The 25059-nt window shown below is 34.8% G+C and overlaps 3 protein-coding genes across 6 annotated transcripts; 2 read left to right on the top strand and 1 right to left on the bottom strand.

Moving 5' to 3' along the window:
• The first annotated feature begins 503 nt into the window (after window positions 1-503).
• LOC8272637 (protein PAT1 homolog) lies at window positions 504-7216 on the top strand. The gene is made up of 5 exons (XM_002513372.4): window positions 504-1280; window positions 1579-1730; window positions 3102-3158; window positions 3658-3721; window positions 4468-7216. Exons 1-5 carry the CDS (start codon window positions 1196-1198, stop codon window positions 6537-6539), a joined length of 2430 nt encoding a protein of 809 aa, XP_002513418.2. The 5' UTR covers window positions 504-1195; the 3' UTR covers window positions 6540-7216.
• Window positions 7217-8288: 1072 nt separating this feature from the next.
• On the bottom strand, window positions 8289-9992 carry LOC8272639 (pumilio homolog 18). Its single transcript, XM_002513374.2, has one exon. It carries the CDS (start codon window positions 9890-9892, stop codon window positions 8441-8443), a length of 1452 nt encoding a protein of 483 aa, XP_002513420.2. The 5' UTR covers window positions 9893-9992; the 3' UTR covers window positions 8289-8440.
• A 10819-nt stretch (window positions 9993-20811) lies between these two features.
• LOC8272640 (protein PAT1 homolog) lies at window positions 20812-25037 on the top strand. 4 transcript variants are annotated; one of them, XR_001534848.3, is made up of 5 exons: window positions 20816-21072; window positions 21149-21297; window positions 21623-21686; window positions 22214-24345; window positions 24524-25037. XR_001534848.3 is itself a non-coding variant. In XM_048373055.1 (4 exons), exons 1-4 carry the CDS (start codon window positions 20997-20999, stop codon window positions 24256-24258), a joined length of 2325 nt encoding a protein of 774 aa, XP_048229012.1. In that variant the 5' UTR covers window positions 20812-20996; the 3' UTR covers window positions 24259-25037. The 4 variants fall into 4 exon arrangements, 2 of the variants coding, with proteins under 2 accessions (XP_048229012.1, XP_002513421.1); XR_001534847.3 differs by having other exon boundaries at window positions 24416-25037; XM_048373055.1 differs by having other exon boundaries at window positions 20812-21072; window positions 21158-21297; window positions 22214-25037.
• Window positions 25038-25059: the final 22 nt, after the last annotated feature.

Raw genomic sequence — 25059 nt, 5'->3', positions numbered from 1 at the left:
AATTTATTTATTTATTGACTTTAACCATTATGATTTAAAATTTCTTAATAATCTTAAAGAAATAATTAATAAAATAAATATATATAAATTTATGAATTTTGCTAGAGTACGTGGCACTCTACTATATACGTTTTTTTTTATTAATATAAGTTGTTAATAAATATATATATAATTTTTAATTATTTAAATTATATACTTAAATTTTATAATTATCAAATATTACTAATTAAATTATAAAAATAAATAAATAAATAATTTTAATAAATAAAATAATATATATAATTATTTAATAATTAAATACTATATATAATTAATTAATTAATTTAATATTACCTTATGATACAATTATAGAATTGAAAATGCAGCTTGGGTTTTCTAAAACTGCACATAGGATTGTATTTGGAAGAATGATTTTTCATTTGAACGAAGTACAAAAAATGATTTGGAAACAGAAAATTCGAACACAAAAAAAATTTAAAATCCCAAAATACCAAAAGCATATTCCTAAATCCATACTATTTTAAAATATAATTATAATCATAATAACTAATTATTAATAATATTTTAAAATATAGTTTTTAATTATTATTATGTGTAATATTCTAATATTCATTTTATATAATCACTTGGGTGGATAAATAAGCTGACGATGACACCTGGCGGTCCAAGAAAAATAAAAAAGAAAATCAACTATAAAAGGTGAAACATAAAATAAAAGAAAAATAAGCTGTGGCAAGATCAAAAACCAAATAAATGTTTGAATATTTTAATCGTAAAGATTCCATCTCTGTATCATTTGCTTAAACTCAGTAAAAAAGAAAAGAAAAAAGAAAAAAGAAGAATAAATAGGAAAAGAACCCATTTGACAACACTCACTGACCCCTCCCATCTATCTCTTCTCTCTCCCTCTATACGCTGCAATAATAATAAATCGCAATCGTTATCGCCTTTCTCTATAGGGTTTCTTTTTCGTTATTTTTATTTTTTTAAAATTCTTTTTGTCAATCCGAAAACTTTTAGTAACTATGAATTATATCTGTATCCTTTTTCACTTGTACAGATCTTCTCAATACAAACCCTAGAACTTCCGAGATTATTATGGGTTTTTATAACTCAGCGTCTTTTTTGTTTTTCGAGATTTAGATTTTAGGGAGTTCATGTTTAGTGGGAATAAGAAAAATAAACATTTGTAAATATGGAAAGGTTTGGAAGTGGGGGTGGTGGTATTCAAGAGGCTCTCAAAGCTGATGATCTTAAACAATTTGGTGATAATTCCTCAGGTTTTAATTCTTTTTTAATCTCATTTATTTATTATTTTTTCCAATCTGTGTTATTAGGATCTAGTTTTGGGGAATTTGTATTAATATTCGGAGAATACTTGAAATCTATTAATTGAACTGTATTACTTTTGGTGGTCAACGTTAAATGGTGTATTAAGTTTCATTTCTTGCAAACTTTCTCTGTTTTTAAGATCCATATTACTAATTTATCGTATTTTCCTGTGAGCTCACTTTAGCTCTTTAAGTATGTATGCAATGTCTTGACAGATATGGTGTCTTGAATTGTTGCATTTTGCAGAAGGTGCTGTGTTTGATGCATCTCAATATGCATTCTTTGGTAATGATCTTGTTGAGGACGTTGAGTTAGGAGGTTTGGAAGATGAAGAAGAAGACTTGCCTGCGGTTGGTGGCAGGTTTGATGAGGAGGAGTTTATCTTCGGTAGACAAGAGGTTTACACTTTATTCTCTATTTATGAATTTTACTTCATGTTTTGTTTGATTATGGGATTTCGTGATAAAATAGGATTATCCTGACTTAATTGGTTGTTAAAACTTTGCATTTCTGTTGTAAATCTAAATCTGTATTTTATGATTGAATTTTTTGGTTAATAACTAAGTAGCATGAAAATGGAAATACAAATGGAAAAATGTGGAAATGATCATGGTGAAATAGCATCCTCTAAAAATATAGGAGCCGGGAACATGTAGAAGAAAATATAGTGCCATATACCCCATATATAAATATAAACAAATAGGTATAATTTCAATTATTAAAATTTGCTCTAGAAATAGCGCCACCATAAAACTGTAGCAGGATAACTTGTCTATAAAGTCTAATTTGGGTAAACTTGGTTAAAATTTCAATTCAAATTGATAAAATGCTTCCTTTTTTCTTTTAACCAATAACTTGCAGCTGTCTTTAGGCACTAAGAAAGAAATGCGTACACATACTTACATAAGACCTTTTATCGAAAGATATTGCTTTTTGTTTAGGAGTTTGATGAGTCTTTTATTCCTATTGCACATTCCCTTGTTTTCCTTCTCTTCTTTAATTTTTTTTTTTGAAGTTGAGGAAATGCATTTCCAAATAAAAAATGGTATTATAGGTTTAATAAATTATGTAAACGGGCCCGAAATTTTTGGTAGATGTTTGTTGGAGTTTCCATTTCCCAAACATTTCTAGAACACGGAAATGTCGAGCCAATGGAGTTTCCTTGTATCATGGGTTAATAATTATAATGCTCAGTTTGATATTATTATTATAAATAAGTTAAAAAGTTTTTCAACTTTCAAGACTTAAATCCCTCATTAATTTTTTAGAATATTATATGATCAAAATAACCGCAACGATATGCAGTCTGGTTGCTTGTAAGTTGTATCCTTTGTATCTGTAAGATTGCTACATGAGTTGAAGCATTTCTTTCCACCCCTGTCTATATAATTATAAAGTAGTCCTGTGAGCTTGTGACCTCTAGATTAATGGATCTATTTGCTGAGTTTGCATTTATTATCCAATGACTTTAATCCTGAATTCCTGATTTATATGTAATAATGATTTTTGAATCTGTAAGTTTTTTTGTTAACAATATTCAATTGGTAGGAACTTTAAATGCACTTCTTTCCACCCCTGTTTGTATAATCGTAATATGCAGACCTGTGAGCTTGTGACCTCTATTATTAATGGATCTATTTGTTGAGTTTGCAATTATTGTCCAATGACTCTAAACTCCTGATTGATATATAATAATTATTGTTGAAACTATGATATTCAATTGGTAGGAACTTTAAATGGTGCAACTAACAATTCTTTCTTATTTGTAGGGTGAGCTTGCAAGATCTTTTTCTGATATTGATGATCTTGCTAGTACATTTTCAAAGGTCAGTTTACTATCTTCAAGTATGCTGCTATTTTCTTAGAAGGAACAGGTATCTTTTACAAATTACAATTAATCAATCATTAAAATTCTTATGTTACTAGTCATTGGGTCTTGAACTCTCAATTTCATTGTTCTGTTGTTAGCTTTCATTTGGGAGGGATACATGGTTATTTTTTATATTGTTGTACTCCTTTTAATTGAGATCTTGAAAGGTGATTTTGTGATATTTCATTTGTAGGACGGAAAGGAGAGTAGTTGATTATACTCTTTCCTATCTCATACTAAATTGATGATTGCTCTATATGTTCTGATAATTCTAGGCTAGAAGTGATGTGAACAGTTTTTTGCTTTTCAGAAGAATATTCAAATTTGAAAGTGTAGAATATTCTTGCATTTGCTGTCAATCATAGTTTAGTATCCTTGTGTCAAGCATTTGAAAATGATAGATTATGACAGGTCTGCTTACTTGTGTTCTTTCTTTTCTTCTCTCTTCTTTCCAGTTGAACAAGGTTGTTAGTGGACCAAGAACTGCAGGTGTAATTGGTGACAGAGGATCCAGAGAAAGTGAGTATATAAATCGCATAATGTACTGCAGTAATATGAAACTTGAGTTTGAAAATTAAACTAATCTTTAGAAATGTAATTCTAGTCTTTGATCGCTGTATTATGTCACTGTTTCTGCAATTTTCCTAGAGTAGGCATTTTTGCGGGTTTAAGGTTTCACATTAGTGACGATTTTTTGTTCAACATCCATATAATTGTATGTGTAGCTAATGCTATCCTGGGCAATTTATTGTGCATCTGCTCTATTGCCTGGGATAAATATCTAAACATGAGCAAGGCAGCCTTGCCTTCTCGGTCAGGGTACATGTTGCATTTAGCATCAAAGATACACGCTGTGTTATTGCATTGAACCTTGTAATGAAAAGGGGTTTTGAACCTTTGATCATTTATTGATTGTTTCTGTTTTAAGAAATAAATTGTCAGTGGGATATTTGATGCCATTTAATGCTGTTAAATGTGATGAAGGCAGTTTACTTCAACATATATTGCAGACCTCTTGATTTATACTGCATTATCTTTCTTCTACATCAAATTTCATCCAATGTTTTAGACCATCTAATGCAATGAAGACAGGCATGAAAAATAGGCACTGAAAATTGTACTTGGGAAATCTATGTTTGATTTATCTTGCTCATTTTCCATTTAATATTTTGGCAAACTTATTCTTCTATCCTTCAGAGAAATAACTCTCAATCTTTTTAATTTTAAAAAAACAAGAGAAGTCTAAGTGTCACATTTCCTTCCAGGTTCATCAGCTACTGAATGGGCCCAGGGGGAGGAGTTTCAGAACTGGCTTGATCAGCAGCAGCTATTTGACCCTGACGGCATTCAGGACGGCAAGAGATGGTCCTCGCAGCCATATTCTTCTTCTTCTCGCCTTTCAGAATTAAAGCCATTATACAGAACATCTTCATACCCGGAGCAACAACAACACCATCAACACTTCTCCAGTGAACCTATCCTTGTGCCAAAGTCTTCTTACACTTCATATCCTCCACCTGGTGGACAATCTCCACAGGCTTCACCAAATCACAGTCATATGAATATGCATTATCTTGGTGGTGGACCCCAAATGGCAATATCTTTGCCAAACCTCTCTCCCTTCTCCAGTCCTCAGCTTCAGTTGACCGGCTTACATCATGGATCACAACATTTTGGTAGGAATTTGTCACAGCTTTCTTCTGGTCTATCTGGAAATAATCGGCCACCAAACCAGTGGGCTAACCATGCGGGCTTATATCTTGGAGATCACCCAAATCGTTTGAACAATATGCTGCAGCAGCAACTACCGCATCAGAATGGTTTAATGCCTCCACAGTTGATGGCGCAACTGCAGACGCAGCAACATCGACTGCACCATCTGGTTCAGCCATCACTGGGCCATTTATCAGGCATGCAGTCTCAACTTTTTAATCCACATCATTCTCCATCCCCAGCCTTGATGGGCAAGTTTGACCCAGTGCTTGGTCTGGGTGATATTAGAGATCAAAGACCAAGATCAGCTCAAAAAGCTAGACCAAATATGCGTTATTCTCAACAGGGATTTGATTTGAACAGCCAGAAGATTGATGGTATCTGGCCACAATTCAGATCCAAGCACATGACAGCTGATGAAATTGAGAGTATTCTTAGAATGCAGCTTGCTGCAATGCACAGTAACGACCCATATGTGGATGATTACTATCACCAGGCTTGTCTTGCAAAAAAATCTGTTGGGGCGAAACTCAAACATCATTTCTGCCCAACTCACTTGAGGGATCTACCTCCTCGGGCACGTGCTAATGCAGAACCACATGCTTTTCTCCAGGTTGATGCACTTGGGAGGGCTGCCTTTTCTTCAATTCGCAGACCCCGTCCACTGCTTGAGGTTGACCCTCCAAACTCATCTGTTAGTGGTGGTACTGATCAGAAAGTTTCTGAGAAGCCCCTGGAACAGGAGCCAATGCTTGCAGCAAGAGTGGCAATTGAAGATGGTCTTTGCCTTCTTCTTGATGTAGATGATATTGATCGTTTTTTAGAATTCAATCAGTTTCAAGATGGTGGAGCCCAATTAAGGCGCAGGAGGCAGGTCTTGATGGAAGGGCTGGCAACATCCATGCAGTTGGTTGACCCACTTGGCAAGAATGGGCATACAGTTGGACTTGCTCCGAAAGATGATCTTGTGTTCTTGCGACTAGTATCTCTTCCCAAGGGCCGGAAGTTGCTTGCAAAGTATCTTCAGCTTCTTTCTCCAGGTAGTGACCTCATGCGAATTGTCTGCATGGCTATTTTTCGTCATTTGAGGTTCTTGTTTGGAGGTCTCCCCTCTGATCTTGGAGCAGCAGAGACTACAAATAACCTTGCAAGGGTTGTATCACTATGTGCGTGCCGCATGGATCTTGGTTCTCTTAGTGCTTGTCTTGCAGCAGTGGTTTGTTCCTCAGAGCAGCCTCCACTCCGCCCCCTAGGAAGCTCTGCTGGAAATGGAGCTTCTCTTATTTTAATGTCTGTTCTAGAGAGGGCAGCTGAACTGTTGGGTGAGCTTCAAGATGCTAGCAACTATAACGTGACAAATCGGGCACTTTGGAAGGCCTCGTTTGATGAGTTCTTTGTCCTACTTGTTAAGTATTGTATAAATAAATATGATAGCATTATGCAGTCTCCTATACAAGATCCAGCTGAAGCTATTAAAAGGGAATTACCTATGGAGCTTTTGCGTGTGAGTGTTCCCCACACAAATGACTACCAGAAAAAGATGTTATATGATCTTTCCCAGCGTTCCTTAGTTGGTCAAAACAGTAATGGTGGTCGCATGAATTCTGAGGCTGTGCTAAGTTGATACTAAGCAGCATGGAAATATGATAGCACTTAGAAACCATGAGCCTCCCAGTTGGTGCCGAGTTCTAAGAGAGTTAATTGAAAAGAGACTGTTGGACCAGCAGTGTGGTCGGGGTATTTGTTTTACCTTTTGCTCGCATACACCATTGCCAATTAGGAATGCACACGTAACTGAAGCAGAAGCTTTGGAGGAACCTACTGCAAGTCAGTGCTATAAGATTTTAGATGTATACTTCTAGTCATTCTCACTAAATTCCATGCAACTGCCTTGCTTGCTAAAACATGTAAAAGGCTTGTCTTGTACTGTGATAGAAATCTGTTCTTGTTCTTTCTTTTTTTTTTTTTTTTTTTTTTTTTACTACTATGGGTCAGTTTATTCCCCTTTATCTGAAGGGCATATTTGATGCTCTGTTGTGGAATTCTCAATATGGAGGTGTAGGGTTGGGCTGGGTAGTGTGTACAGGGTTGGGTACATAGGTTTCCTACTTCCCTGCAGTATTTGTTATCAAGGAGGTGGGATAGGTGTTACATTCATGTTTTTCAGGAATGGACTATGTTTCGCAATTGCTTAGTAAATGGCAATAAAGCCATGCTAATGCTGGTGATTTGTGTTTCCAGTGATAAGGGAAACTGTTGAAGCTTGAATTCTCAAGTAATTACCAAGTGAAGCTTGTTCTAGTGATGCCTGGTAGATACTCGTTCATGTTGTATCAGCATTGGTATTGCTTTCCTTCCGACATGAACTCTCTCTCTCTCTCTCTCTCTCTCTCTTTAATGATTCTCTTTTAAAGGCTAATTATGTAATTAGATATTTCATCAAATGCGAGTTTTATGCACCCTTCCGATTGATGAGCGCTAGACATTGTGACTTTGTTCGTTTCTGTTTGTCATCTAACAACCTGATTAAATAAATTGTATGGATGCCATGCAATAATAAGGTTGTCAAGCAATAGCTGTTATTTCTCGAGTTTATTTATATCTCTCAAATGCCACGAAATTAGTTATATATATATATATATATATATATATATATATATATATATATATATATATATATATATATATATATATATTTTAAACAAATCTTATGGAAAAAGAATTTCTCCAAACCAATTAAATAGATAATGTACCGAGTTTGGTGTTGTGATAAATAAGAGTATGTATGGATATTTTATATTTTAGTATTGGATAATTGATATATATTTTATTATTAAAATTAATAAATATATATTAATTATCAATAAAATTAATAAATATGAATTAATTATTATCTATGAGTTGATATATAGAAAATGACGGAATGTTAAAAAGCAAGAAAATTTCTGAAAATTAATAATTAAAAGAAATTATATCTTATACAAAAATGTCTTAAAATAAAGAAATTTTTTATTTCTTTTTAAAAAATAGAGTATTTGAATAATATATGGATATGCGTTCAAAATTAGGTATGATATGACTTATAATATCAAGGTTGTGGTGCCATTTATTACAAAAGGGGCTTGATGATGGTGTGGTATCACTTATGACAAAAGGGGTTTGTCAATGAGCCAATTTACTTTATGAGTTTTGGATTGTGCTGTTGGCCCTCTTTTTCCAAACTAATAACAATCCAACACTTGGACAAGTATTAAACTATTGTTATCTCACATGGAGCAAGAACAATTAGCTGATATACTTGTTCCTTTCAAAAAGTCAATCAGGAAATTCATTAGCACTTTACCTCCTAGCTAGAATAAGCAATTACAACCAGCCCAAAGCAAAAAACCAAACCAAGTTCTAAACTTTAACAACAAAACTGAAGTGTTAACACCCACTTATACATACGACACGTGGAAGCCATTAAACAAAATAGCGCACTAAAACTAGAACATATTGACAGCAAATATACTCTTGCATTGCACATTATCCTTCATTAACTTGTTCATCAACTGGAATCCCATCCATGATCAACCTGTAAACTTTCTTCCCGTATCCATTCTGGAGAGCATTGAGGTTTGGCTTGAGGCTGTTCAAAAGTATAAGATGGAGTGTAATATTCTTCTTCTTAGTAACTTTCAATGCTTTCTGGATCACATAATTACCAAACTGATCTCTGGCAATCTGCGATAGTTGGCTACTGCCGCAAGTTAGAAGATCCTGAACTACGTAAACTATCGGTTGTGATACCAAGCATTTCTCGACCACATGACTGCCCCATTTTTGAAATGATAGCCTGGCGTAGTGACCCTTTAGCTGAGCGCCTATTTTTGCATTAATGATTGGGTTTTCAAGTTCTAGGACTTTCTGCACAACATGGTTTCCTGAAGGGTCCTGTGAGAGGAACACCGCATTATCCGAGATTAATTCAAGGAGGGTTTGCCTGTGCGAACCTTGGATTCTGTCAATGAAGTTGTTTATTGATACACATCCAGTTGCATCTGTTGCCAAGATAAGACAATGTGAAATAGCAGCTTCATACAGTAACGCACTCTGCTTAACATCAAGGCAGTCCATGCAGAAAACCACAACATATGATCCTATTTGATTGATCGCCAGCTGGTAGAATCCCTTGTATAGACTAACTGTCATATAACATATCAAGCATGATCTCTTCACCTTCTTTATCAACTTCTTAATCATCTTTGAACCATTTATGTTGCAGCATATTTGAACAAACTGTTCGTCGTTTCTGGTTATCCTCTCTAAAATCAGGGCCAACTGTTTGTCATTACATGAATCAATCAGCTTTGAACAGACATGACACCCATATTGATCAACCATTAGATAGTTGATTACAGGGATTTCAACCACTGATGCTGTAACCGTTTCTAGAAGTTTACTTGCAAAATCAGAGTTACTATATGCCAATAAATCCTGAAGGTGCTTCGAGCCTTGTTGAGTACTAGCGAACATGATAAAGCTCTCCTGGTTCTGCATACTTGGGATAAAATCTTGACTAACCATACAAGAGTTTTCGTTACTTTCTTGAATTGCAGAGGGGCTTGCACCATCATAATTGTTTGATTGAAAATTCATGTCATGATAACCATGAAAAGAGCTCAGATGGATTCCTGCATTGACTGTTGAATAATTGACTGCCCAGATGCCATCTGGATACAACGGTGTTAGAACTGGTGTTCTTGACATCTCTAACCCAGTTTCTTGAATGTCAGGAGTAGTTTCTTGGGTTCTTGATGCAGAAAATTCACCATTAAAAGCCAAAGAATTGTTGCTTCCAATAGAAGAATAACCGTCGCCATTGATCAACGAAAGATTCTCAACCGAAAAAGAAAGGCTATCAATGGCAGAATCAACAAACAAATTTGATTTGGGTGTTTCGAAATCACCAGCAGCATTAGAATTTTCTTTCTCCATGGCTAGGAAGAGTTGCGGAATAAAGAAACAAGATTTCCAAGAAACTAATGTGAACAAGAAGCAATGGAGAAAGACTCAAATGGAATTAATGTATAAATAGACTGAGAAATCAAATTGTTATTTCTAATTGAATCGCACTTCCTTGTTTATAATGGCAAAGCATTAGGGAGTAATTGAGGTGTGACCATCTTAGGAGTCCTAATTGCCAAAGGAGAAAATATAAAAGAACGCTGGGTGTCTTCCTAGTTCCTATTCAATGCTCTTAACTAAATTCAAATTTTCAGTTATTTATTGCTCAAACACAAAAGTTATTATCGGATATAATCCGGAAGCATTGTAGCAATCCAATTAAAACAATCTAATGCTTTCTAACTCTCTTAGCATTACCCTTTAGCTTAATGATAATTAAATCAAAATTAAGAGAATAACTAACTTCTTCTTTTTTGAAAAAAAAGATGTGTTTTCCATGGATTAAGAAAATAGATTTTTGATGTTTAGTAGCACTTCTAAAAAGAAAAGTTTTATATTTTAATTCTATCTGGAAACAATTGGAAAAATCCATCCATTATAAAGTTGTTGGATTTTTCATTTTTATTCAACTTTTATTTTGTTTTATTAAATTTAACTATTAAAATAAAGAAAATTAATATCAATAAAAAAATTGAAATTTAGAAATTTAATAAAATAAAGTAAAAATTTTAGAAGGTTAAAAACATATTTAATCAAATTAATTTTTATATTTTCTCATAAAATGATCAAAACTAATAATTTAAAGAGATCAATATTTAATTTCAATTGCTATCTGTTTATAAGTTAAAATTGTACTTTAAATATTAATTAGTTTTTGGTACTTGGAAGAAATATAAACATTATTTCCAGAAGACTACCACAATAGTATTAAGGAAAATAATAATTATTTAATTAAAAAATTAATTTATTATAAATATATTATTTTTTAAAATTAGAATTAGTACTTAATTAAAAATATCATTTATTTATTAATAATTAATAAAATAAAATTATAAAATTTGTACATAAATTTACATTCTATTTGTTTAAAAATATATTGAAAAGATTAAATATACGTATCAAATGCATATTAAAAAAATTTTAAGTCTCAAAAATTTTTATATATTAATTTCTGAGACTTAAACATTTTGGAGTTATGTACATTTTTTACCTATAAGATTTTTATTTTGACACATGTATTTACTTTTAACACATATGCTTGAAACTTATGCGTAATTTTATAATCTTTTTATTATAATTTATTGATTTATAAATTAGATTCCTAATTAAATACTAACTCTAATCCTAAAAGATAATATATTAATTATATTTTAATATTATATTAATTAATAAATAATTTTCTAATAAGATAATATATTAATTATATCCTAAAAATAGCATATTAATTATTTTTAATATTACATTAATTAATAAATTAGTTTTGTAATAACATAAAAATTTCATTTTTAGAAAATAACATCTTAAATTATATTTTTAGTATTATATTCAATACTAAATTAATTTTTAATTATAAAATAAAATTTAAATTCTAAAAAATAATAATACCAATTATATTGATAATTTATATAATATTAAAGTTAATTAATAAATATTGTTATATTAATAAACTTTTTAAAATATAAAAAGATTAAAAATATTTAAAAATAGTTAGTTTACTATTATTTATAAAATTATAAATCAATAAATTTATATATATATATATATATATATATATATTAATTTCTAAGACTTAAATTTTTCTTGACATATATGTTTACTTCTTGATATATAGGATTATTATCTTAACATGTGTATTTACATTTTAGTACATAGAATTTAAATTTATGTGTAATTTTACAGTTTTATTTATTGATTAATAAGTTACACTTCTAATTAAATACTCACTAGTATGGTTTATCCATGCGTTCTTGTGACCGTTATTATTATTTTGATTACAAAATTAAATTGATAGATACAATTTGATAATATTCTTAATATTAATATTAATTTATAAAATAATTAAAAAATAACAAATTAACTATTTTAAATGTCTTCAATTTTTTAAAATTTTAAAATTTTATTAGTATAATATATAAAAATTATTTTAAAAATATTTATTAATAATTATAGTGATTATATAACTTAATAGTACAATTGATATTACTATTTTTAAAATTAAAAATTTATTATATAATTATAAAATTAATTTATTATTAAATATAATATTAAAAATATAATTTAAGATGTTATCTTTTAGAATTAGAATTGTTATCTAATTAAAAAATAATTTATTAATTAATATAATATTAAAATATATTTAGTATATATGCTATTTTTTAGAATAGAAGTAGTAACATTACCTAATTAGAATATTACTTATTAGTTAATATAAAATTAAAATATAGCCAATATGCTTTTTTTAATAATTAGAGTCCGTATTTAGTTAGAAATATAACTTATTAATTAATAAATTAATAAAAAATTGTAAAATTACACATAAACTTGAAGCTTATATGTCAAAAATAGTACACATGTTAAAATAAAAGTTATACGTGTAAAAGATTAAATATATGTATAAAGAAATTTTAAATTTTAAAAATTAATATATATATATATATATATATATATTGAAAAATAACATATTAATATAAATTAATTTTTCAATTAAATAATAATTAACTTTTAATTATATAATAATTATTTTAAAAATAATATATTAATTATAAACAATTGTAGCCGAGAGCTGTTCATGGCATAACACTCATGCTGTAAACTCAAAGCATGGACAGATCCTCAAGTTAAGACACAAGCGGCCTCTTGCCATGGGGGTCTTTCTACTCTTTTGGATCTTTAAATTTGCTGAGTTAGCTCTTTTGGATTACACCAGAAACAAATCGTAGCAACTATTAGAACATTGCCATTGGATAAAGAGAAGAGAAAGGAGAAAGTTAGAAAGCCATAAGAGAGTATATAAGAGAGAGAGGTTTTCTTAGAGAAACTTGCTTGAGATTTTATTACCAAGGACCTCTCCTTATATAGAATGGAGAGTCGGTACAAACCCACAAAAGATAGTGGATATCCCACTAATTCTAATAATTCAGCAAAAGTTAGTGGATATCCCACTAATTCTAATAATATAGCAAAAGTTAGTGGATATCCCACTAAGGCTAACAAACAAAAGTACACCACAACTATAGCGGCCTACCACTATCACGCGGCCTATCACTATCACCCATAATACACTCCACTTACTGAGTGGATAATTATTCATAATAAAGACACACACAATAATACAAAAGAGTGGCCGACAGTTGCATGTGAAACACAATTATACAGGAGAGTGACCGACAGTTGCATGTGATCAGAAGACGTCATCATATGAGTCATCATCCATTGGCTGGGAGTCTTGCATGAGAGCTTCTTGCTGTGCCCTGGTTAAGGTAGGGTCATCCAGAGGAGTTGGAAGATCAGAGAAACAGAAATGTTCAATGGATTGTCCAGTTGATTGATGTCCATTAAAAGTGCAGACTAATGGTGCAGAGACATTAGCTGTCCTTAATTCATTCCTGTATTGCAGGGCCCGCTTTAGTTCTTCTGTGATTGCTGGAGGAGCAAGATGTAAAGGGCTATCAAGTGTTCTCCAATATTGACAAATATTTTGAGTTGCATATGTGTCTTCTGATAGTCGGAGATAAGGCCTGTGCAATATGAAAATAGCATGGTATTCCGAAGCTCTGGAATTGTTGTCTGAGAATAACTGTTGCTCATGAATAAGTTTAAGGAGATCTCCTGTCCATTGATATGGAGTTTTGAACCAGGTAAGGAATCTCCATGGATAAGACTCCGAGTTAGCTTCATTGTTGAAGAAGTGTAAGAGATTCATAATAGGCACCTCTATAGCATGATGACAGACTGTAGATAGGCACCATAGAAACCATAACTCACTTTCATGCTTTGGATGTTCAGGGGATAAGTGGTAAATCAAACACCAAGGGTAGTCTGAAAAGAAGAAGTTGGGTTGTATTGGGAGTGAGAAGGTTTGTTGAAAAGTTGCCAGATAATGGAACATCATGTTTCGGGCAAAGTCTGTGACTTGTTTGGTTGTAAGGTTGTTGGAAAGATCTGGTGGTGAAGGAGGTTGCAGGTTGGATCTGGAGGATGAGGAAGCCATAAAGATTATGGGAAGATTTATTGTAGAGGTGAGAAGAACTATAGGCTGATTCTGAGGCTTGGAAAGTCTGGATAAGAAATCCGGGATTAGGTTTCTTATCCCTTTTATATGCTCAACCTTAAAGTCATACCTGCTGAACCATGATTTTAATCGCAATAGTTGGGGCTCAGGTAAGGTCTTCTGGTTGGATTCAAGAATCTTTGGGAAGGAAGAGTTGTCCATTCGAACCAGGAAGTGCTGTCCAATCAGGAAGAATTCAAACTTTTTTATCCCTTACTTGACCGCCAAAATTTCCTTGTAGGTCGTGTGATAATGTTTTTCTGAAGAGGAAAACTGACCCGATGCATATCCACACAATTGTTCCTTGTCGTGGAGCTTTTCTAGGAGGATGGCCCCCCATGCATAGTCAGATGCATCTGTTTGGAGAATAAGTTCTCCTGCTGACGGGATTGTAAGAGGTGGCGGATTGTGGGCCAGCTCTTTTAATTTTTTGACAGCTGTTGTTTGTTCCGCTCCCCATGGAGGAGGGTTCTTCTTGAGCATCTTTGAGAGGTGGCACGTGTAACTAGACAGGTGTGGAATGGCCTCTCGAACATAATTCAGGATTCCAAGGAACTGTTGAATTTGTTTTACTGATAAATTCTCTTCCGGAAAATTATCAAGTTCCTTTGTCAGGTGGGGACCATATGTGTACTGGCCATTCTTGAAATGCATTCCGAGAAATTCAATTTCTCGTTGGCCAATAAAACTCTTCTTTTCAGATAGCATAATGCCATATTTTTGGATGATGGCAAGGAACTGTTGTAACAGTTGGTGATGGTCCTCTGCTGTTTCTGAGAATAGAAGGATGTCGTCGATGTAGATCAAAGAAGAGTAAAGGATGGGCCCAAAAATCTCAATCATTGTCTTCTGGAATTGAGATGGGGCCGTCTTGAGCCCAAAAGGCATCACAGTCCACTAGTATTGGGCATTAGGGATACAAAATGCAGTTTTGTATCTCTCTGTGGGCTGGATACCGAGTTGCCAAAAGCCCGCTTTTAGGTCAAATTTGGAATAGTACTGGGCCTTTTGGATATGGACCTTGAGATTTGAGATTCGAGGGAGAGGGAATTTGTTGTCTTGAAGGAAATGGTTTAAGAGTTTGTAGTCTATGACAAGCCTCTTCTTTCCTCGGATTCTTTCAGACCTTTTTTCCACATAAAAGGCTTGACAAGCCCATTGTGAAGTAGTGGGCTCAATTAGACCTTGCTGTAATAGTGTCAGGCATTCTGATCAGGCAAGGGCTAGGTCTGTGGGAGACATTCCCATGTGTGTGGCTTTAGTAGGGTTAATGTCTTCATTAAGTTTGAATGGGAGGCTGATATAGAACTGTGGATTTTTCCACAGAGGAAGAGGATGTTGGAAATGTGAATGAGATTCCGGACAGAACTGAAGGAATTTTTCTGTGTATGGAAGGAATGGAGGAATAGTATCCGTCACAGAAAAGAGATTTGAAGTTTCAGTGTATGACCGAAACTGTCTCTTCAACTTTATACCATTTAGAAGGATTTGGAGCTTTTGAGCTTGGTGATAAACATCAAATCCTATCAGGATATCCTTGTTTGGAAGATCTGAACCAATGATGTGCGTCCATACAACGCAATCAGGAAAGAACTGAATTCCGATCTTCTGTCTTGTGATCAGAGTGGTTTTGAAGGTTTGACCGTTGGCTGCCCTAAAGAACTGATCATGGGGCTTCCAATACTCTGATGGGAGAACCATTGGGTTCATCATGCTTCTTTGAGCTCCAGTGTCAAAGAAAGCTATTACTGGTACAGGCTTGGAGTATTTTGAGAACAGTATCTGTATGGAAATATATGGGACTGGAGGAGGTTTTGTAGTAGATTGAAAAGTTTCAGGAGGTGGAGAAGAAACAAAGAAGGAAGATAATAGGGTTGGAGAGAGAGGATATTGCATTACATCTTCCAGAATATTCTTCTAACTTTCTTCATGCAGACCAATCATCAAGATTGGTATTTCACTATCATCTGAATCTGAAGAAGATTCTTGTGAAGACTCTGTGGAGTCTGAGAACTCCATTTCTAACCCAAATAAGCTTTATGGGGTAAGATCCTCTTGCTCTGAAAGTAGAGATTCTATTTCCTCTTCAAAAGAGTCTGCAAGAGATAAAGACATGCTGACTTGTTGAATCATCTTTGCTGACTTTTCTGGATTCCTAGGACAATTTTTTGCATAGTGTCCCTTCCTTTTACAGATGAAACATCTGTCAGACTTGTACCCCTGGTTCCATTTTTTACGGAAGTATTTGAATTTCTTTGGGTTCTTTTCCTGAACTTCTTGTTCTTTGCTTGTGTATTTCCCGGAAATGATGTCCAGATTTCTTCTTGTGATTTGTACAGACGCAGTTGGCGGTTTTGCACTTAATCTTGAGGTGGTTTTTGTTGCAAGCCTTTTGGACTATCAAGTCCCTTTGAGACAAACTTTTGAATAACTCTTGTTGATCACACAGTCTCTTAATGGAAGAGAGTGTGAATTGCCAGATTTCTCCAAGTGTAATAGAGGTGACTGGTCTCTTTGTAGCCATGAATCATATTGTTAACCTCAGTTGTATCTCATCCCAGGAGAGGTGATGAAGGTATACTTTAGTGTATCATCACCATCATGTCCTCCAATGACATAGTAGAGCTTAGACATAGCCGAATAGTGCTTTTCCAGATCCTTTATCTTGAACGAACAGCATTTTCGATCAAAGAACTCTTGTTTCTGCTGTCTTATGACAAGGTCATAACTTCCAAGGAACTGGTTATGGAGGATCGTTACTGCTGCTGATGAAGTCGGCAGAGTGATAAATTGAAGCCTAGTGTATTCAGGCTGTGACTGAAACCAATCTCTTAAGCTTCCGGTAAACCTTGTGACAAATTCGGCAAGGACTTTTTTGAGTGTGGCCCCTTCAAGGGTCATCTGAAGATCAATCCATGCCAAGAATTCAGAAGCTTATCCTTCCATTTTGATGGTGGCAAGTCATCAAAAGTGAACCAAGGTCCCGCTGTGGTTTTGACCTTGGGTTTGGAGCTCCGTGAGGGGGCAAAGAATGACTGAGCATCATCGTCTTCAGGTTCCACTACTTCTGGACTGGGATCAGTAGCAGAAGTGTTCATAAGAATCTCAGTGATATCCGCCATCTCGAGTTGTCAAGAGGATTCGAATCATACGGACTGATGAGATTGCTCTGGAAGTTTGTCTTTAGAGGCTAGAGGAGGAGAGGATTTCTTTTGCTGGGTTTCTGAGCTTTTTGGGTAAAGGTGAGAAAATGTGCCAAAGGGCTGATAAAGGGTTTCTTGTGGTTGTTCTGGTTGTGAAAGAAAAGGGAAAGAAGAAAAGTATGAAGGAGTAATAGCCGATGAGGTTGAAGCTGCCGATATGAATGTTGGAATTGCAGTGGTAGGGTCTTCCGGAGATCATTTTCAATTTGATCTATTTGCTTCTTCAGCCGGGAAATCTCCTTTTGCTTTTGCATAAAAGAGGGGGTGATCGGCTGAGGTATCCGGAGTTCTTTGTCCAGAGCTTGATATTTTGTTGTCAGAGATGAGTACAGTTGTAGGACTTCTTGTGAAAAAGTATCCAGCTTGTGATCTATGTTTTGAACCAAGTGCAGTGCTTGATATAGTTTGCCATCTATCTTCTTCAAATAAGTGTTTTGGACAATAGAATTAGATGTTTTCCGGTTGAGTACTTCTTCGGGGGGTGTCGAGCTCTAAGTTTCCAGAGGGAGAAATCCGTGTAGGAAGGATTTCAGATCTTTTGTTCTCTGTTTTTCCCAAGGGAGGGAAATCCTCTGGTTGTAACATGAAACATTCTTGAACCAAGGGTTGTACCGTTGATATAGGTGACAGAGATGAAGTAGGTCCAAAAGTTCGTGGCATTGTTATACCTGGCCCAGCGTTTTGTACCTCCCTGTATAAACCTTTGGATCCGATGATCTCCGCTCATTAAGGGGTTTGCCATATTCAATGTTGAGTTGTGCCATAATTTCCTTGAACTCATCATAAGAAACGCCAATGACTTTTTTCCTTCTTTGGCAAGAAACTCAATTGCCTCATCGAACATTGGCAGTGGTTTTTTATTCTTTCTCTGGGAACCATCTGGATCCCGATCATCTGGCTTAGGATGGATCACTGAACAAGAAGTATCCAGAGACATCTTCTTTGGATTCTTCTGTTGATGCTGAAAACAGGGTTCAGCATAATCCATATCATCATGACATAGGCATTCTGGCTTGCACATTTCTGGGGCTACATCCCAGACAAAGTGTCCCCTGACTTGTGCAGCATAGATCTGGTTGCCAGATGCTTGAAAGGAGTGAATAGGGATCTTCTCCCTAGGCCGTGATACAGGTTGTATCATTGATGCTTGAAAAATTGACGGTGCTGAGGAAGATTCCTCAGTTCTTGTAAAGATCGTCCCATACCCCATCCTTTCTTTGAATAAAGAGGGATCATGTGGCTTGTATCTTGGTTTTGATTAAGATGCCTGAGTTTCTCATAATTTGTTACCCATTCAATAGGAATTAGTTTCCCGTAGATCTTCCCTTGTCAGCCGAGGGGCTTGAACTATTGTAGGGGTTTGACCCGAATCGGCCATGATGTACAAAGCATCTGATGAGGCTTGGAAGCCTGGGATCTGCAAGTTAAGTGCATGATCCTGCAATCGATAAACGATCTGATGGTGAAGAGTCGCTGAGAGAGCATTTTCAACTTGACTAGCTCCCGTGATTTGGACTTGTACTTTTAAGGCAGTGGATAGATAAGGATCACTCAAAGAGAGGTTATAGTTTGGGAAGAAAGTCAAAACAACACTACCAGTGTTGAGTGTTGTGACTATTGTCCCAATCAACGCATGCTCGTACTTGAGATAACGAGTGTCCAAAAGCGACATTCGTGCTGTAACAGGCAATCCCATCCTTCCATGATAGGAAAGGACAAGTCTCACAGCTCCGAGATGGAGATGAGAATAGCCTTGTTTCCGCCATTGTTCTATGAAAGAGGTGAGAATTTCTAAAGTAACATACTGCTCTTGAGAAGTAGCAGTAAGTGAACACTGAGAAAGTGAGGAGGATTGAACATATTCTTTTATGGTGAGGGGTTTTTTGTGGATGATTTGGTTAAAGGTTTTTCTGACAAAATTTTGTTTCTTGAATATGTTGTAAGGGTTGATGATAGGTACTAAAGTATCTTCTATCTGTACGTTATCAGGAATATGGGAGATTTCAACAAGATGATCTATCTTGTTAGATATGGTTTTCTTACAAGAGGGAGATAATTGAAGGGTGGAAGTATGAGAGGTAATTTCAGTTGACATGGTGTTTAGGGTTTTTCTGACATGGGCTCTGATACCAATTGTAGCCGAGAGCTGTTCATGGCATAACCCTCATGCTGTAAACTCAAAGCATGGACAGATCCTCAAGTTAAGACACAAGCGGCCTCTTGCCATGGGGGTCTTTCTACTCTTTTGGATCTTTAAATTTGCTGAGTTAGCTCTTTTGGATTACACCGTGATCGTAGCAACTATTAGAACATTGCCATTGGATAAAGAGAAGAGAAAGGAGAAAGTTAGAAAGCCATAAGAGAGTTATGGGTGATAGTGGTAGGCCGCGTGATAGTGGTAGGCCGCTATAGTTGTGGTGTACTTTTGTTTGTTAGCCTTAGTGGGATATCCACTAACTTTTGCTGTATTATTAGAATTAGTGGGATATCCACTAACTTTTGCTGAATTATTAGGATTAGTGGGATATCCACTATTTTTTGTGGGTTGGTACCGACTCTCCATTCTATATAAGGAGAGGTCCTTGGTAATAAAATCTCAAGCAAGTTTCTCTAAGAAAACCTCTGTCTCTTATATACTCTCTTATGGCTTTCTAACTTTCTCCTTTCTCTTCTCTTTATCCAATGGCAATGTTCTAATAGTTGCTACGATCATTTCGGTGTAATCCAAAGAGCTAACTCAAAGAAATTTAAAGATCCAAAGAGTAGAAAGGCCAGGTCTTAACTGAAGATTTGTCCATGTTTTGAGTTTACGTGAGGGTTATCTGTGAAATTTCTACAATTTTAATTTTATAATTAGATAATAATTTTAATTATAAAAATAATATTACTAAATATTGTATTCACTAATAAATTAATTTTTATTATATAATACTATTTTAAAAAATAGTAATATTAATTATATTAGTATTATTTATTTATATAATATTAAAATTAATAAATAAATATTTTAGAATAAATAAATATTCTAAAATTATTTTTATATCATTGTTTTAATAAAATTTATAAGAGATTAAAAATTTTTAAAAATAATTATTTTAAAAATATTATAAATTAATATTAAAATTTATAAATTTATAAATATTTATAAATGTAATTTTAATAATCAAAATAATAATAACGGTAGTATAATATATGAATAAATTATTAATTTTATTAAATTATATTTATCAATTTAATTTTATAATTAAAATAATAATAATAAATACTAAAATGTAGAAACACTAGTATAAATATACTAGATATAGATTAGTGAAATTGCATAACATATATTTAATTGCATAAGAATGAAATAACAACCTATGATTAGGATGATAAGAAAAAAAGATTTGCATTAATGTTTTTCTTGTCAATAATAATGATTTTACACTGGAAATTTCAGCTAATTAAGAAAAAACCATTTAAGAATCTCCCTTTTAACAATAGTCACCGACACGTTTCTCTCTCCGCCTCAATAAATTTTTTTATTAAAAATAGAAAAACCGTTAAGCAATTTCACTGTATTATTATCCTCAACAGAAACCCTAGAGATTTCAGTATTAAGGGTTTTTAGTGCCTTTGTTAGATATTCTTACTTTTTTAGATTTTGCGATAAATTGTAGATATGGAAAGTGGAGTTGCTATTCAAGAGCCTCAAAAAGTCATCGATCTTAAGCAAATTGAAGATAACTCTACTACTGGTTGGTGTTTTTATTTTGAATTTTCTATGTCTTTTTGGGTTTTTCTTTTTACGACTTTAGTTATTACATGTTGCAGAAAAAGCAGTGTTTGATGCATCTCAATATGCATTTTTTGGTAAAGAACTTGTTGAGGAAGTTGAGTTGGGCGGATTAGATGACGAGGAAGAAGAAGAGGATTTGCCTGCTGAATATGATGAGGAAGTGTTTCTCTTTGATAAACAAGAGGTTTGCACTTTTATTTCCATTTGTGAATCTTTATTTTTTGGTTAATTCTAGAACACTATATTTTTCAAATTTGAAGTTGATTTATTCAAGTAAGAACATTTCAATTTTGCAACTAATGTTTTTTTTTTCTTGTTTTGTTTTTAGGGTGAGGTTGTAAGATCTCTATCTGATATTGATGATTTGCGAGTTTAGTTTAGTTTACTACTTGCTGATAATTATTTAAATCAACAGTTTTCTTTTATCTCCAATATGTTATTGACTGCTAATAATGTTTCAGTATCAGTATATTAGTATAATTGTTTTCTTTCTTCTTTTTTCCTTGCAGTTGAATAAGGTTGACAGTGGAGCAAGGAGCACAAGAGTATTTGATGACAGAGGATCCAGAGAAAGTGAGTTTGTAACTTACATAATGTACTTTAATAGCTTAAGATTTGTTTTCTAAAATTTAGTGATAGAAAAACTCATTATTCCGTTTCATTAGTTTTCAATATGCTTGTTTTATTTTTGGGCAGTTTTATTATGCCATTTTCGTTATAATAATCCATTAGCAGACACTTTTTGGGTTTAAGTTTGCACATGCAATTTTATCAATTATTTCTATTTTTACCATCTAATAGAATGAGGTGGTATAAGTAATTAAGATGGAAAGTTTCCTATCTCTGGATGTAGACATTCTCATGAAAGTGGTGGGAGGGTGGGAATTGGGAAGACAATAGGCAGGTCCGAGTACATTTTTAACATCAATTCTACATTGTGAAATTCTGTTATCATTACCCTTGTATCTTTCTTCTGCTTTCATTTTTAATATGTATTTGACGTTATCTTCTATTCTGTAAAAGTCTCTTAATCCACTTTGTTTTCAACTTATCCTCAAAGAGGGGGAAATAAAAGTTTGAGTGCGGTACTTTACTTCCAGATTCGTCAGCTGCTGAATGGACAAAGGGGGAGGATCTTCCTATTAACTGCTTTGATCAGCGGCAGCTACTTGACCCTGAAAGCAACCAGGGCAGCCAAAGATGGTCCTCACAGTATTCCTCTTATCACCTTTCAGAACTGAACCCTCTGCGCAGAACATCTACATACCCTGAGCAGCAGCAAAACCAGCAAAACTTCTCCAGTGAACCAATTCTCGTGCCAAGGATTTCTAACCCTTCATATTCTTCTCACGGTGGACAATCTCCTCAGGTTTCACCAAATCATAGTCATTTAAATATTCCATACCTTGGTGGTAGTCCCCAAATGGCAATACCTTCACCAAACATGTCTGCCTTTTCTAGTCATCTTCAATTTGCAGGCTTGCAGCATGGATCACCGCATTATGGTGGAAACTTGTCACAATTTTCTACTGGTCTATCTGCAATTAGTAAGCCACCAAACCAATGGGTTACCCCTATGGGCATTTATCCTGGAGGTCATCCCAACAACTTGAATGATATGTTGCAGCCACAGCTACCTCATCAAAATGGTTTAGTGCCTCCAAAGTTGATGTCACAGCAGAATAGGCGGCAGCATATGGTTCAGCCATCATCGAGCAATTTATCAAGCATGCAGTCGCAGCTATTTAATCCTCAACTTTCTGCATCCCCACCTGTGATAAGCAAGTATGAGTATGGCCCAGTGCTTGGTCTGGGTGATATTAGAGATCAGAGAACGAAACCATCCCCAAGAGTAGGACAAAATCTGCATTATTCTCAACAGGGTTATGATACCAATAAAATTGACTTTGTCTGGCCTTGGTTCAAATCCAAGTACATGACAACTGATGAAATTGAGGGTATTATCAGAATGCAGCTAGCTGCAACCCACAGTGACGACCCCTACGTGGATGATTATTATAACCAGGGCTGTCTTGCAAAAAAATCAGCTGGTGCAAAGCTAAAACATCATTTCTGCCCCACTCACTTGAGGGATCTTCCTTCTCGAGCTCGTGCTAACATAGAACCGCATGCTTTTCTCCAGGTTGATGCTCTTGGGAGGGTTCCCTTTTCTTCAATTCGTAGACCTCGTCCGCTTCTTGAGGTTGACCCTCCAAACTCATCCGTTAGTGGTGCCGCTGACCAGAAAGTTCCTGTGAAACCCCTAGACCAGGAGCCAATGCTTGCTGCTAGAGTGACAATTGAAGATGGTCTTTGCCTTCTCCTTGATGTGGATGATATTGACCGTTTTCTAGAATTCAATCAGCTTCAAGATGGTGGAGACCAATTGAGACGCAGGAGGCAGGTCCTGTTGGAAGAACTGGGAGCATCTCTACAGTTGGTTAACCCACTCGGCAAGAATGGACATAAAGTTGGACTTGCTCCAAAGCACGAACTTGTGTTCTTACGATTAGTATCTCTTCCCAAGGGTCAGAAGCTCCTTGCAAGGTACCTTCAGCTTCTTTTTACAGCTGGTGACCTAATGCTGATTGTCTGCATGGCTATTTTTCGTCATTTGCGGTTTTTGTTTGGAAGTGTTCCCTCTGATCTTCGAGCAGCAGAAGCTACAAATGACCTTGCAAGGGCTGTATCATTATGTGTCCATCGCATGGATCTTGGTTCTCTCAGTGCTTGTCTTGCAGCTGTGGTTTGTTCCTTGGAGCAGCCCCCACTCCGTCCCCTGGGAAGCTCTGATGGAAATGAGGCTTCCCTCATCTTAATATCCGTTCTTGATAGAGCAACTGAACTGTTGAAGAGGTTTCAAGATGGTAGCAACCATAATGTGACGAATAAGGCGCCATGGAAGGCCTCCTTTGATGAGTTCTTTGGCCTAGTCTTAAACTATTGCATTAATAAGTATGATGAAATTATGCAATCTTCTCCGCTAGATCCAGCTGAAGCAACCAAGCGGGAATTACCTATAGAGCTCTTGCGTGCTAGTGTCCCCCACACAAATGACTACCAGAAAAAGATGTTATTTGATCTTTCCCAGCGTTCTTTAGTTGGTCATGGTAAAGGTAATGCAGATCGCATGCATATTGAGTAGTAGCTCTCTCTGACTTGTAAGCTCTGGCGCAATAACAACATGTCTCAAAGTTTCCCCGAGCCATTCTTGATTCATATCAAATGTCATGTAAGTACATCCTGCTGCAACCTTATCCTTTCACGGTAAAAGTTAAGGCTTTCTTGCTTCAACATTTCAGATAAAGAATCTGGACGCAATACCATTTCTCTGCTTTCTTGAGGCTTGGAGTTGCTTGTACCACCAGAGTCATTTAACTGATGATTGATATAATAACCGTCTATTCTAGGAAGCAGGTAGAAAACTTGTTCCAAGTTGCAGGTCTGAACCCAGAGCGCTCCATTGAATTCCCAGGTGCTTCATGAATACATCGGGCTGGTTACTACCTTTGAATTTCTTGGTCCATGTTCTTGAATATTGGCCACAACTTTGTGGATGTTGTTGAACCACTGCTGCAAAAAGCAGAAGAATTACTATGTAACTTCACAGAGGGGGAGAACCCTCATGGTAGCTGTCAATTCTCCCGTTGCTTAGGGAAAAAATTCCAGTTAAAAGAGAGTGCTTTTGATGGAAGAATGGCGTGAAATTGATTTGGGAGTTTCGGTACTCTGCTATTGATTTCCTCTCCATGTGTGAAAGTTGCATTGCAAAGACGTAGTTAACTCTTCTTAGTAGTAAAAGAACTTCGAGCCTAGTTTCTTTTCTTAATATGTAAATTTCTAATTCAAGTATTTTCTTTTCTTTTTGGGTTAATTAGTAATTATTGCTAATATACCATTAGATATAAATTCTCTGTGCCTCTAGTTTAATTGTCCTTCCCTTAAT

The sequence above is a fragment of the Ricinus communis genome, chromosome 4 (assembly GCF_019578655.1).
Source record: "Ricinus communis isolate WT05 ecotype wild-type chromosome 4, ASM1957865v1, whole genome shotgun sequence".
NCBI lineage: Eukaryota > Viridiplantae > Streptophyta > Magnoliopsida > Malpighiales > Euphorbiaceae > Ricinus > Ricinus communis.
The sequence above is the reverse complement of the archived record's forward strand: the minus strand, read 5'-3'. Positions and strand labels throughout refer to the sequence as shown.